This window comes from Brassica napus, chromosome A8, assembly GCF_020379485.1.
Source record: "Brassica napus cultivar Da-Ae chromosome A8, Da-Ae, whole genome shotgun sequence".
In the NCBI taxonomy this organism is placed as follows: Eukaryota; Viridiplantae; Streptophyta; class Magnoliopsida; order Brassicales; family Brassicaceae; genus Brassica; species Brassica napus.
This window is the reverse complement of record NC_063441.1, coordinates 18846581-18860384: the sequence shown is the minus strand read 5'-3', so window position 1 is coordinate 18860384 and position 13804 is coordinate 18846581. Positions and strand designations below refer to the sequence as shown.

The 13804-nt window shown below is 24.4% G+C and overlaps 1 protein-coding gene across 1 annotated transcript in view; it reads left to right on the top strand.

The window, feature by feature from the left end:
* Positions 1-244: 244 nt before the first annotated feature.
* The window catches only part of LOC106360102 (pre-mRNA-splicing factor ATP-dependent RNA helicase DEAH10-like), a 33364-nt gene continuing 19804 nt past the window's right edge, over positions 245-13804 (top strand). The window contains exons 1-2 of the mRNA XM_048737521.1: positions 245-331; positions 968-1102. Of these exons, the coding sequence (XP_048593478.1) occupies positions 245-331; positions 968-1102 (222 nt within the window). The remainder of the gene's footprint in view (positions 332-967; positions 1103-13804) is intronic.

The following is a 13804-nucleotide window of genomic DNA, read 5'->3' as shown; positions in this document are numbered from 1 at the left end:
AAATATTAAAAAGGCGGAGGATGGGAAACAATTGACAGGAATGAAGGTAGCTCGAGCATGTCCTTCCATTTCACATCTACTGTTTGCGGATGATAGTCTTTTCTTTTGCAAAGCCCAGAGAGAGGAATGTCAAACTATTCTCAGAATCTTAAAGGAATATGAGATGGTGTCAGGTCAACTCATTAATTTTGAGAAGTCTTCGATCCAATTTGGACATAAAATTGAAGAGTCCAACAGACAGGAAATGAGAGACATCCTGGGCATTCAGAATCATGGAGGAATGGGAACTTATCTAGGATTACCAGAAAATCTTGGGGGTTCAAAGGTTCAGGTTTTTAGTTTTGTGCAGGATAGACTAAACAAACGGGTTAATGGTTGGACTTTTAAGTTCTTTACAAAAGGAGGAAAAGAGGTGATTATTAAATCGGTGATTACGGCATTACCAAATCATGTGATGTCTTGCTATCGATTGCCTAAGGCAACCGTAAAGAAACTGACAGGTGCGGTAGCCCAATTTTGGTGGAGCCCCGGGGGAAGTACGAGAGGTATGCATTGGAAATCTTGGGATAAAGTATGTGTTAGCAAGGAGGAAGGAGGACTGGGTTTTAAAGACATCACTGATTTCAATACAGCGATGCTTGGTAAACAGTTTTGGCGATTGATCGAGAAGCCAAATACTTTATTTTCTCGAGTTTTTAAAGGTCGATATTTCAGGAATGCCTCACCCCTGGAACCGATTCGCTCATACTCTCCGTCATATGGATGGCGGAGTATTACATCAGCTAGATCTCTGGTTAGCAAAGGACTAATCAAACGGGTGGGATCAGGATCTTCTATCTCTGTATGGAATGATCCTTGGCTCCCAACCACTCGCCCGAGACCAGCAAATAAAAACCAACACAATCTTTACCCTGACCTCACAGTGGCTTCTCTTATAGACCCCACTTTGGGAATTTGGAACTCGCAGGCACTTCAGGCTCTAGTGGATCCACAGGATGTGAAAATTATCGAGAGTATACGACTGAGTAGATATCAGTTGGAGGACAAAGATGGATGGCATTTCACAACAAATGGGAAATACACGGTTAAATCGGGATATCAGGTAGAACGAGTTTACCCGGATAGAGCAAAACCACCAGCATTTTTTGGACCTACGGTCGATGGTTTGAAATCATTCTGCTGGAAAGTCAGGTGTCCACCAAAGCTTAAACATTTTCTCTGGCAGTTGGTGACAGGGTGTATAGCGGTTAAGAAAAATTTACAAGCGAGAGGGATAACTGGCGATATATGTTGTACAAGATGCGGAGCTGAGGAGGAATCGATAAATCATGTGTTTTTCGAATGTCCTCCAGCACTTCAGGTTTGGGCTCTCTCAAAGATACCATCAAATCCAACTACATTTCCCACACAATCCCTTTTTGCAAATATGGATCATCTTTTCTGGAGAGTCTTTCCGCAGTTAGATGATCATCAGTTCGCATGGATACTATGGTATATCTGGAAAGGAAGGAATAGTAAGGTTTTTAGTAATCTGGATATTGATCCTAGGGATACGCTCAAATTGGCGGAAACAGAATCAACCCTTTGGGCTGAAGCCCAACTAGTGAATGAACAGAGAATGGTCCCACAGGAAGAGATTAGGTCTTCACTGTTAAATCCAGGACGATGGTGTTTCACAGATGGTTCCTGGAAAGAGAAAGATACTTTCTCCGGCCAGGGTTGGCACAGCACTTTAGAAGGCTTCGCTGGGTTGCTGGGGGCGAGGAATGTTCGGGCTAGCCTTTCTCCTCTACATGCGGAGATGGAAGCACTACTATGGGCTATGGAATGTATGAGGAATTTACGTCAATCTCAGGTTACGTTTGCAACGGATTGTTCTCAATTGGTGAAGATGGTTTCGGAACCAGAAGAGTGGCCAGCGTTTGCAAGTTATTTGGAAGACATCAAAAGTCTGAGAGCAAGTTTCCTACAATCAGAGATCGTCCATGTACCAAGAGCGCAGAATACAAAGGCGGATAGCCTAGCACGCAGTGTTAGGATTCAGCCGTCTTTCGTCGTTCACATGGATCAATATCTTCCGGCTTGGTTTACAGAGTCTATATGAGTCTGTAAAGTTGACGACAAAAAAAAAAAAAAAAGAGGAGTATTCTTTAAGAATTTTTCATCAATATATTGTATTTTAAAATAATTTTCTTAAAACATCTATTTTAGGAAAGTTTTCATTTTTTTGAGAAATATTGTAGATTTGGGTTTTGTGATTTAGAAATTAGGATAACAAATATATTTGTGGATAGATGAGTATTTTTTAAGAATTTTTCATCAATATGTTGTATTTTAAAATAATTTTCTTAAAAACTTCTATTTTAGGAAAGTTTTCTGTTTTTTTTTGAGAAATATTGTAGATTTGGGTTTTGTGATTTAGAAATTAGGATAACAAGAATATTTGTGGATAGATGAGTATTCTTTAAGAATTTTTCATCAATATGTTGTATTTTAAAATAATTTTCTTAAAAACTTCTATTTTAGGAAAGTTTTCATTTTTTTGAGAAATATTGTATATTTGGGTTTTGTGATTTAGAAATTAGGATAACAAGAATATTTGTGGATAGATGAGTATTTTTTAAGAATTTTTCATCAATATGTTGTATTTTAAAATAATTTTCTTAAAAACTTCTATTTTAGGAAAGTTTTCATTTTTTTGAGAAATATTGTATATTTGGGTTTTGTGATTTAGAAATTAGGATAACAAATATTTGTGGATAGATGAGTATTCTTTAAGAATTTTTCATCAATATGTTGTATTTTAAAATATTTTCTTAAAAACTTCTATTTTAGGAAAGTTTTCTTTTTTTGAGAAATATTGTAGATTTGGGTTTTGTGATTTAGAAATTAGGATAACAAGAATATTTGTGGATAGATGAGTATTCTTTAAGAATTTTTCATCAATATGTTGTATTTTAAAATAATTTTCTTAAAAACTTCTATTTTAGGAAAGTTTTCATTTTTTTGAGAAATATTGTATATTTGGGTTTTGTGATTTAGAAATTAGGATAACAAGAATATTTGTGGATAGATGAGTATTCTTTAAGAATTTTTCATCAATATGTTGTATTTTAAAATAATTTTCTTAAAAACTTCTATTTTAGGAAAGTTTTCATTTTTTTGAGAAATATTGTATATTTGGGTTTTGTGATTTAGAAATTAGGATAACAAGAATATTTGTGGATAGATGAGTATTTTTTAAGAATTTTTCATCAATATGTTGTATTTTAAAATAATTTTCTTAAAAACTTCTATTTTAGGAAAGTTTTCATTTTTTTGAGAAATATTGTAGATTTGGGTTTTGTGATTTAGAAATTAGGATAACAAATATATTTGTGGATAGATGAGTATTCTTTAAGAATTTTTCATCAATATGTTGTATTTTAAAATAATTTTCTTAAAAACTTCTATTTTAGGAAAGTTTTCTGTTTTTTGAGAAATATTGTATATTTGGGTTTTGTGATTTAGAAATTAGGATAACAAGAATATTTGTGGATAGATGAGTATTTTTAAGAATTTTTCATCAATATGTTGTATTTTAAAATAATTTCTTAAAAACTTCTATTTTAGGAAAGTTTTTCATTTTTTTGAGAAATATTGTAGATTTGGGTTTTGTGATTTAGAAATTAGGATAACAAGAATATTTGTGGATAGATGAGTATTCTTTAAGAATTTTTCATCAATATGTTGTATTTTAAAATAATTTTCTTAAAAACTTCTATTTTAGGAAAGTTTTCATTTTTTTGAGAAATATTGTAGATTTGGGTTTGTGATTTAGAAATTAGGATAACAAGAATATTTGTGGATAGATGAGTATTTTTTAAGAATTTTTCATCAATATGTTGTATTTTAAAATAATTTTCTTAAAAACTTCTATTTTAGGAAAGTTTTCATTTTTTTGAGAAATATTGTAGATTTGGGTTTTGTGATTTAGAAATTAGGATAACAAATATATTTGTGGATAGATGAGTATTCTTTAAGAATTTTTCATCAATATGTTGTATTTTAAAATAATTTTCTTAAAAACTTCTATTTTAGGAAAGTTTTCATTTTTTTGAGAAATATTGTATATTTGGGTTTTGTGATTTAGAAATTAGGATAACAAGAATATTTGTGGATAGATGAGTATTTTTAAGAATTTTTCATCAATATGTTGTATTTTAAAATAATTTTCTTAAAAACTTCTATTTTAGGAAAGTTTTCATTTTTTTGAGAAATATTGTATATTTGGGTTTTGCGATTTAGAAATTAGGATAACAAATATATTTGTGGATAGATGAGTATTCTTTAAGAATTTTTCATCAATATGTTGTATTTTAAAATAATTTTCTTAAAAACTTCTATTTTAGGAAAGTTTTCATTTTTTTGAGAAATATTGTAGATTTGGGTTTTGTGATTTAGAAATTAGGATAACAAGAATATTTGTGGATAGATGAGTATTCTTTAAGAATTTTTCATCAATATGTTGTATTTTAAATAATTTTCTTTAAAACTTCTATTTTAGGAAAGTTTTCTTTTTTTGAGAAATATTGTAGATTTGGGTTTTGTGATTTAGAAATTAGGATAACAAGAATATTTGTGGATAGATGAGTATTCTTTAAGAATTTTTCATCAATATGTTGTATTTTAAAATAATTTTCTTAAAAACTTCTATTTTAGGAAAGTTTTCATTTTTGAGAAATATTGTAGATTTGGGTTTTGTGATTTAGAAATTAGGATAACAAGAATATTTGTGGATAGATGAGTATTCTTTAAGAATTTTTCATCAATATGTTGTATTTTAAAATAATTTTCTTAAAAACTTCTATTTTAGGAAAGTTTTCTTTTTTTGAGAAATATTGTAGATTTGGGTTTTGTGATTTAGAAATTAGGATAACAAAATATTTGTGGATAGATGAGTATTCTTTAAGAATTTTTCATCAATATGTTGTATTTTAAAATAATTTTCTTAAAAACTTCTATTTTAGGAAAGTTTTTCATTTTTTGAGAAATATTGTATATTTGGGTTTTGTGATTTAGAAATTAGGATAACAAGAATATTTGTGGATAGATGAGTATTCTTTAAGAATTTTTCATCAATATGTTGTATTTTAAAATAATTTTCTTAAAAACTTCTATTTTAGGAAAGTTTTCATTTTTTTGAGAAATATTGTATTTGGGTTTTGTGATTTAGAAATTAGGATAACAAGAATATTTGTGGATAGATGAGTATTTTTTAAGAATTTTCATCAATATGTTGTATTTTAAAATAATTTTCTTAAAAACTTCTATTTTAGGAAAGTTTTCTGTTTTTTGAGAAATATTGTAGTTGGGTTTTGTGATTTAGAAATTAGGATAACAAGAATATTTGTGGATAGATGAGTATTCTTTAAGAATTTTTCATCAATATGTTGTATTTTAAAATAATTTTCTTAAAAACTTCTATTTTAGGAAAGTTTTCATTTTTTTGAGAAATATTGTAGATTTGGGTTTTGTGATTTAGAAATTAGGATAACAAGAATATTTGTGGATAGATGAGTATTTTTAAGAATTTTTCATCAATATGTTGTATTTTAAAATAATTTTCTTAAAAACTTCTATTTTAGGAAAGTTTTCATTTTTTTGAGAAATATTGTAGATTTGGGTTTTGTGATTTAGAAATTAGGATAACAAGAATATTTGTGGATAGATGAGTATTTTTAAGAATTTTTCATCAATATGTTGTATTTTAAAATAATTTCTTAAAAACTTCTATTTTAGGAAAGTTTTCATTTTTTTGAGAATATTGTAGATTTGGGTTTTGTGATTTAGAAATTAGGATAACAAGAATATTTGTGGATAGATGAGTATTCTTTAAGAATTTTTCATCAATATGTTGTATTTTAAAATAATTTTCTTAAAAACTTCTATTTTAGGAAAGTTTTCATTTTTTTGAGAAATATTGTATATTTGGGTTTTGTGATTTAGAAATTAGGATAACAAGAATATTTGTGGATAGATGAGTATTTTTTAAGAATTTTCATCAATATGTTGTATTTTAAAATAATTTTCTTAAAAACTTCTATTTTAGGAAAGTTTTCATTTTTGAGAAATATTGTAGATTTGGGTTTTGTGATTTAGAAATTAGGATAACAAAATATTTGTGGATAGATGAGTATTCTTTAAGAATTTTTCATCAATATGTTGTATTTTAAAATAATTTTCTTAAAAACTTCTATTTTAGGAAAGTTTTCTTTTTTTGAGAAATATTGTAGATTTGGTTTTGTGATTTAGAAATTAGGATAACAAGAATATTTGTGGATAGATGAGTATTCTTTAAGAATTTTTCATCAATATGTTGTATTTTAAAATAATTTTCTTAAAAACTTCTATTTTAGGAAAGTTTTCATTTTTTTGAGAAATATTGTAGATTTGGGTTTTGTGATTTAGAAATTAGGATAACAAGAATATTGTGGATAGATGAGTATTCTTTAAGAATTTTCATCAATATGTTGTATTTTAAAAAATTTTCTTAAAACTTCTATTTTAGGAAAGTTTTCTTTTTTTGAGAAATATTGTAGATTTGGGTTTGTGATTTAGAAATTAGGATAACAAGAATATTGTGGATAGATGAGTATTCTTTAAGAATTTTCATCAATATGTTGTATTTTAAAATAATTTTCTTAAAAACTTCTATTTTAGGAAAGTTTTCATTTTTTTGAGAAATATTGTAGATTTGGGTTTTTGTGATTTAGAAATTAGGATAACAAGAATATTTGTGGATAGATGAGTATTTTAAGAATTTTTCATCAATATGTTGTATTTTAAAATAATTTTCTTAAAAACTTCTATTTTAGGAAAGTTTTCATTTTTTTGAGAAATATTGTAGATTTGGGTTTTGTGATTTAGAAATTAGGATAACAATATATTTGTGGATAGATGAGTATTCTTTAAGAATTTTTCATCAATATGTTGTATTTTAAAATAATTTTCTTAAAAACTTCTATTTTAGGAAAGTTTCTGTTTTTTTGAGAAATATTGTAGATTTGGGTTTTGTGATTTAGAAATTAGGATAACAAGAATATTTGTGGATAGATGAGTATTCTTTAAGAATTTTTCATCAATATGTTGTATTTTAAAATAATTTTCTTAAAACATCTATTTTAGGAAAGTTTTCATTTTTTGAGAAATATTGTATTTTGGTTTTGTGATTTAGAAATTAGGATAACAAGAATATTTGTGGATAGATGAGTATTTTTAAGAATTTTTCATCAATATGTTGTATTTTAAAATAATTTTCTTAAAACTTCTATTTTAGGAAAGTTTTCATTTTTTGAGAAATATTGTAGATTTGGGTTTTGTGATTTAGAAATTAGGATAACAAATATATTTGTGGATAGATGAGTATTCTTTAAGAATTTTTCATCAATATGTTGTATTTTAAAATAATTTTCTTAAAAACTTCTATTTTAGGAAAGTTTTCTTTTTTGAGAAATATTGTATATTGGGTTTTGTGATTTAGAAATTAGGATAACAAGAATATTTGTGGATAGATGAGTATTTTTTAAGAATTTTCATCAATATGTTGTATTTTAAAATAATTTCTTAAAAACTTCTATTTTAGGAAAGTTTTTGTTTTTTTGAGAAATATTGTAGATTTGGGTTTTGTGATTTAGAAATTAGGATAACAAATATTTGTGGATAGATGAGTATTTTAAGAATTTTCATCAATATGTTGTATTTTAAAATAATTTTCTTAAAAACTTCTATTTTAGGAAAGTTTTCATTTTTTGAGAAATATTGTAGATTTGGGTTTTGTGATTTAGAAATTAGGATAACAAGAATATTTGTGGATAGATGAGTATTTTTTAAGAATTTTTCATCAATATGTTGTATTTTAAAATAATTTTCTTAAAAACTTCTATTTTAGGAAAGTTTTCATTTTTTTGAGAAATATTGTAGATTTGGGTTGTGATTTAGAAATTAGGATAACAAAATATTTGTGGATAGATGAGTATTCTTTAAGAATTTTCATCAATATGTTGTATTTTAAAATAATTTTCTTAAAAACTTTATTTTAGGAAAGTTTTCATTTTTGAGAAATATTGTAGATTTGGTTTTGTGATTTAGAAATTAGGATAACAAGAATATTTGTGGATAGATGAGTATTCTTTAAGAATTTTCATCAATATGTTGTATTTTAAATAATTTCTTAAAAACTTCTATTTTAGGAAAGTTTTCTGTTTTTTTTGAGAAATATTGTAGATTTGGGTTTGTGATTTAGAAATTAGGATAACAAATATTTGTGGATAGATGAGTATTCTTTAAGAATTTTTCATCAATATGTTGTATTTTAAAATAATTTTCTTAAAAACTTCTATTTTAGGAAAGTTTTCATTTTTTTGAGAAATATTGTATATTTGGGTTTTGTGATTTAGAAATTAGGATAACAAGAATATTTGTGGATAGATGAGTATTCTTTAAGAATTTTTCATCAATATGTTGTATTTTAAAATAATTTTCTTAAAAACTTCTATTTTAGGAAAGTTTTCTGTTTTTTGAGAAATATTGTAGATTTGGGTTTGTGATTTAGAAATTAGGATAACAAGAATATTTGTGGATAGATGAGTATTCTTTAAGAATTTTTCATCAATATGTTGTATTTTAAAATAATTTTCTTAAAAACTTCTATTTTAGGAAAGTTTTCATTTTTTGAGAAATATTGTAGATTTGGTTTTGTGATTTAGAAATTAGGATAACAAGAATATTTGTGGATAGATGAGTATTCTTTAAGAATTTTCATCAATATGTTGTATTTTAAATAATTTTCTTAAAAACTTCTATTTTAGGAAAGTTTTCATTTTTTGAGAAATATTGTAGATTTGGGTTTTGTGATTTAGAAATTAGGATAACAAGAATATTTGTGGATAGATGAGTATTCTTTAAGAATTTTTCATCAATATGTTGTATTTTAAATAATTTTCTTAAAACATCTATTTTAGGAAAGTTTTCATTTTTTTGAGAAATATTGTAGATTTGGGTTTTGTGATTTAGAAATTAGGATAACAAAGAATATTTGTGGATAGATGAGTATTCTTTAAGAATTTTTCATCAATATGTTGTATTTTAAATAATTTTCTTAAAAACTTCTATTTTAGGAAAGTTTTCTGTTTTTTTTGAGAAATATTGTAGATTTGGGTTTTGTGATTTAGAAATTAGGATAACAAGAATATTTGTGGATAGATGAGTATTCTTTAAGAATTTTTCATCAATATGTTGTATTTTAAATAATTTTCTTAAAAACTTCTATTTTAGGAAAGTTTTCATTTTTTGAGAAATATTGTAGATTTGGGTTTGTGATTTAGAAATTAGGATAACAAGAATATTTGTGGATAGATGAGTATTCTTAAGAATTTTTCATCAATATGTTGTATTTTAAAATAATTTTCTTAAAAACTTCTATTTTAGGAAAGTTTTCATTTTTTTGAGAATATTGTAGATTTGGGTTTTGTGATTTAGAAATTAGGATAACAAGAATATTGTGGATAGATGAGTATTCTTTAAGAATTTTTCATCAATATGTTGTATTTTAAAATAATTTCTTAAAAACTTCTATTTTAGGAAAGTTTTCTTTTTGAGAAATATTGTAGATTTGGGTTTTGTGATTTAAATTAGGATAACAAGAATATTTGTGGATAGATGAGTATTCTTTAAGAATTTTTCATCAATATGTTGTATTTTAAAATAATTTTCTTAAAAACTTCTATTTTAGGAAAGTTTTCATTTTTTTGAGAAATATTGTAGATTTGGGTTTTGTGATTTAGAAATTAGGATAACAAGAATATTTGTGGATAGATGAGTATTTTTAAGAATTTTCATCAATATGTTGTATTTTAAAATAATTTCTTAAAAACTTCTATTTAGGAAAGTTTTCATTTTTTTGAGAAATATTGTAGATTTGGGTTTTGTGATTTAGAAATTAGGATAACAAGAATATTTGTGGATAGATGAGTATTCTTTAAGAATTTTTCATCAATATGTTGTATTTTAAAATAATTTTCTTAAAAACTTCTATTTTAGGAAAGTTTCTGTTTTTTGAGAAATATTGTAGATTGGGTTTTGTGATTTAGAAATTAGGATAACAAGAATATTTGTGGATAGATGAGTATTCTTTAAGAATTTTCATCAATATGTTGTATTTTAAAATAATTTCTTAAAAACTTCTATTTTAGGAAAGTTTTCATTTTTTTGAGAAATATTGTAGATTTGGTTTTGTGATTTAGAAATTAGGATAACAAGAATATTTGTGGATAGATGAGTATTCTTTAAGATTTTTCATCAATATGTTGTATTTTAAAATAATTTTCTTAAAAACCTATTTTAGGAAAGTTTTCATTTTTGAGAAATATTGTAGATTTGGGTTTTGTGATTTAGAAATTAGGATAACAAAATATTTGTGGATAGATGAGTATTCTTTAAGAATTTTCATCAATATGTTGTATTTTAAATAATTTCTTAAAAACTTCTATTTTAGGAAAGTTTTCATTTTTTGAGAAATATTGTAGATTTGGGTTTGTGATTTAGAAATTAGGATAACAAGAATATTTGTGGATAGATGAGTATTTTTAAGAATTTTTCATCAATATGTTGTATTTTAAAATAATTTTCTTAAAAACTTCTATTTTAGGAAAGTTTTCATTTTTTGAGAAATATTGTATATTGGGTTTTGTGATTTAGAAATTAGGATAACAAGAATATTTGTGGATAGATGAGTATTCTTTAAGAATTTTTCATCAATATGTTGTATTTTAAAATAATTTTCTTAAAAACTTCTATTTTAGGAAAGTTTTCTGTTTTTTGAGAAATATTGTAGATTTGGGTTTGTGATTTAGAAATTAGGATAACAAGAATATTTGTGGATAGATGAGTATCTTTAAGAATTTTTCATCAATATGTTGTATTTTAAAATATTTTCTTAAAACTTCTATTTTAGGAAAGTTTTCATTTTTGAGAATATTGTAGATTTGGGTTTTGTGATTTAGAAATTAGGATAACAAGAATATTTGTGGATAGATGAGTATTTTTTAAGAATTTTCATCAATATGTTGTATTTTAAAATAATTTTCTTAAAAACTTCTATTTTAGGAAAGTTTTCATTTTTTGAGAAATATTGTATATTTGGGTTTTGTGATTTAGAAATTAGGATAACAAATATATTTGTGGATAGATGAGTATTCTTTAAGAATTTTTCATCAATATGTTGTATTTTAAAATAATTTTCTTAAAAACTTCTATTTTAGGAAAGTTTTCTGTTTTTTGAGAAATATTGTAGATTGGGTTTTGTGATTTAGAAATTAGGATAACAAGAATATTTGTGGATAGATGAGTATTTTTAAGAATTTTTCATCAATATGTTGTATTTTAAAATAATTTCTTAAAAACTTCTATTTTAGGAAAGTTTTCTGTTTTTTGAGAAATATTGTAGATTTGGGTTTTGTGATTTAGAAATTAGGATAACAAAATATTTGTGGATAGATGAGTATTTTTAAGAATTTTTCATCAATATGTTGTATTTTAAATAATTTTCTTAAAAACTTCTATTTTAGGAAAGTTTTCATTTTTTGAGAAATATTGTAGATTTGGGTTTGTGATTTAGAAATTAGGATAACAAGAATATTTGTGGATAGATGAGTATTTTTTAAGAATTTTTCATCAATATGTTGTATTTTAAAATAATTTTCTTAAAAACTTCTATTTTAGGAAAGTTTCATTTTTTTGAGAAATATTGTAGATTTGGGTTTGTGATTTAGAAATTAGGATAACAAATATTTGTGGATAGATGAGTATTCTTTAAGAATTTTTCATCAATATGTTGTATTTTAAAATAATTTTCTTAAAAACTTCTATTTTAGGAAAGTTTTCATTTTTTGAGAAATATTGTAGATTTGGGTTTTGTGATTTAGAAATTAGGATAACAAGAATATTGTGGATAGATGAGTATTTCTTAAGAATTTTCATCAATATGTTGTATTTTAAAATAATTTCTTAAAAACTTCTATTTTAGGAAAGTTTTTGTTTTTTTGAGAAATATTGTAGATTTGGGTTTGTGATTTAGAAATTAGGATAACAAAATATTTGTGGATAGATGAGTATTCTTTAAGAATTTTTCATCAATATGTTGTATTTTAAAATAATTTTCTTAAAAACTTCTTTTAGGAAAGTTTTCTTTTTTTGAGAAATATTGTAGATTTGGGTTTTGTGATTTAGAAATTAGGATAACAAGAATATTTGGATAGATGAGTATTCTTAAGAATTTTCATCAATATGTTGTATTTTAAAATAATTTCTTAAAAACTTCTATTTTAGGAAAGTTTCTTTTTTGAGAAATATTGTAGATTTGGGTTTTGTGATTTAGAAATTAGGATAACAAGAATATTTGTGGATAGATGAGTATTCTTTAAGAATTTTTCATCAATATGTTGTATTTTAAAATAATTTCTTAAAACTTCTATTTTAGGAAAGTTTTCATTTTTTTGAGAAATATTGTAGATTTGGGTTTTGTGATTTAGAAATTAGGATAACAAGAATATTTGTGGATAGATGAGTATTCTTTAAGAATTTTTCATCAATATATGTATTTTAAAATAATTTCTTAAAACTTCTATTTTAGGAAAGTTTTCATTTTTTGAGAAATATTGTAGATTTGGGTTTTGTGATTTAGAAATTAGGATAACAAAATATTTGTGGATAGATGAGTATTCTTTAGAATTTTTCATCAATATGTTGTATTTAAAATAATTTTCTTAAAACTTATTTTAGGAAGTTTTCTGTTTTTTTTGAGAAATATTGTAGATTTGGGTTTTGTGATTTAGAAATTAGGATAACAAGATATTTGTGGATAGATGAGTTTCTTTAAGAATTTTCATCAATATGTTGTATTTAAAATAATTTCTTAAAAACTTCTATTTTAGGAAAGTTTTATTTTTGAGAAATATTGTATATTTGGGTTTGTGATTTAGAAATTAGGATAACAAGAATATTTGTGGATAGATGAGTATTCTTTAAGAATTTTTCATCAATATGTTGTATTTTAAAATAATTTTCTTAAAAACTTCTATTTTAGGAAAGTTTTCATTTTTTGAGAAATATTGTAGATTTGGGTTTTGTGATTTAGAAATTAGGATAACAAGAATATTTGTGGATAGATGAGTATTCTTAAGAATTTTTCATCAATATGTTGTATTTTAAAATATTTTCTTAAAAACTTCTATTTTAGGAAAGTTTTCATTTTTTTGAGAAATATTGTATATTTGGGTTTTGTGATTTAGAAATTAGGATAACAAGAATATTTGTGGATAGATGAGTATTCTTTAAGAATTTTTCATCAATATGTTGTATTTTAAAATAATTTTCTTAAAAACTTCTATTTTAGGAAAGTTTTCATTTTTTGAGAAATATTGTAGATTTGGGTTTGTGATTTAGAAATTAGGATAACAAGAATATTTGTGGATAGATGAGTATTTTAAGAATTTTTCATCAATATGTTGTATTTTAAAAAATTTCTTAAAAACTTCTATTTTAGGAAAGTTTCATTTTTTTGAGAAATATTGTATATTGGGTTTTGTGATTTAGAAATTAGGATAACAAGAATATTTGTGATAGATGAGTATTCTTTAAGAATTTTCATCAATATGTTGTATTTTAAAAATATTTTCTTAAAAAAACTTCTATTTTAGGAAAGTTTTTTTTTTTGAGAAATATGTATATTTGGTTTTGTGATTTAGAAATAGGATACAAGAATATT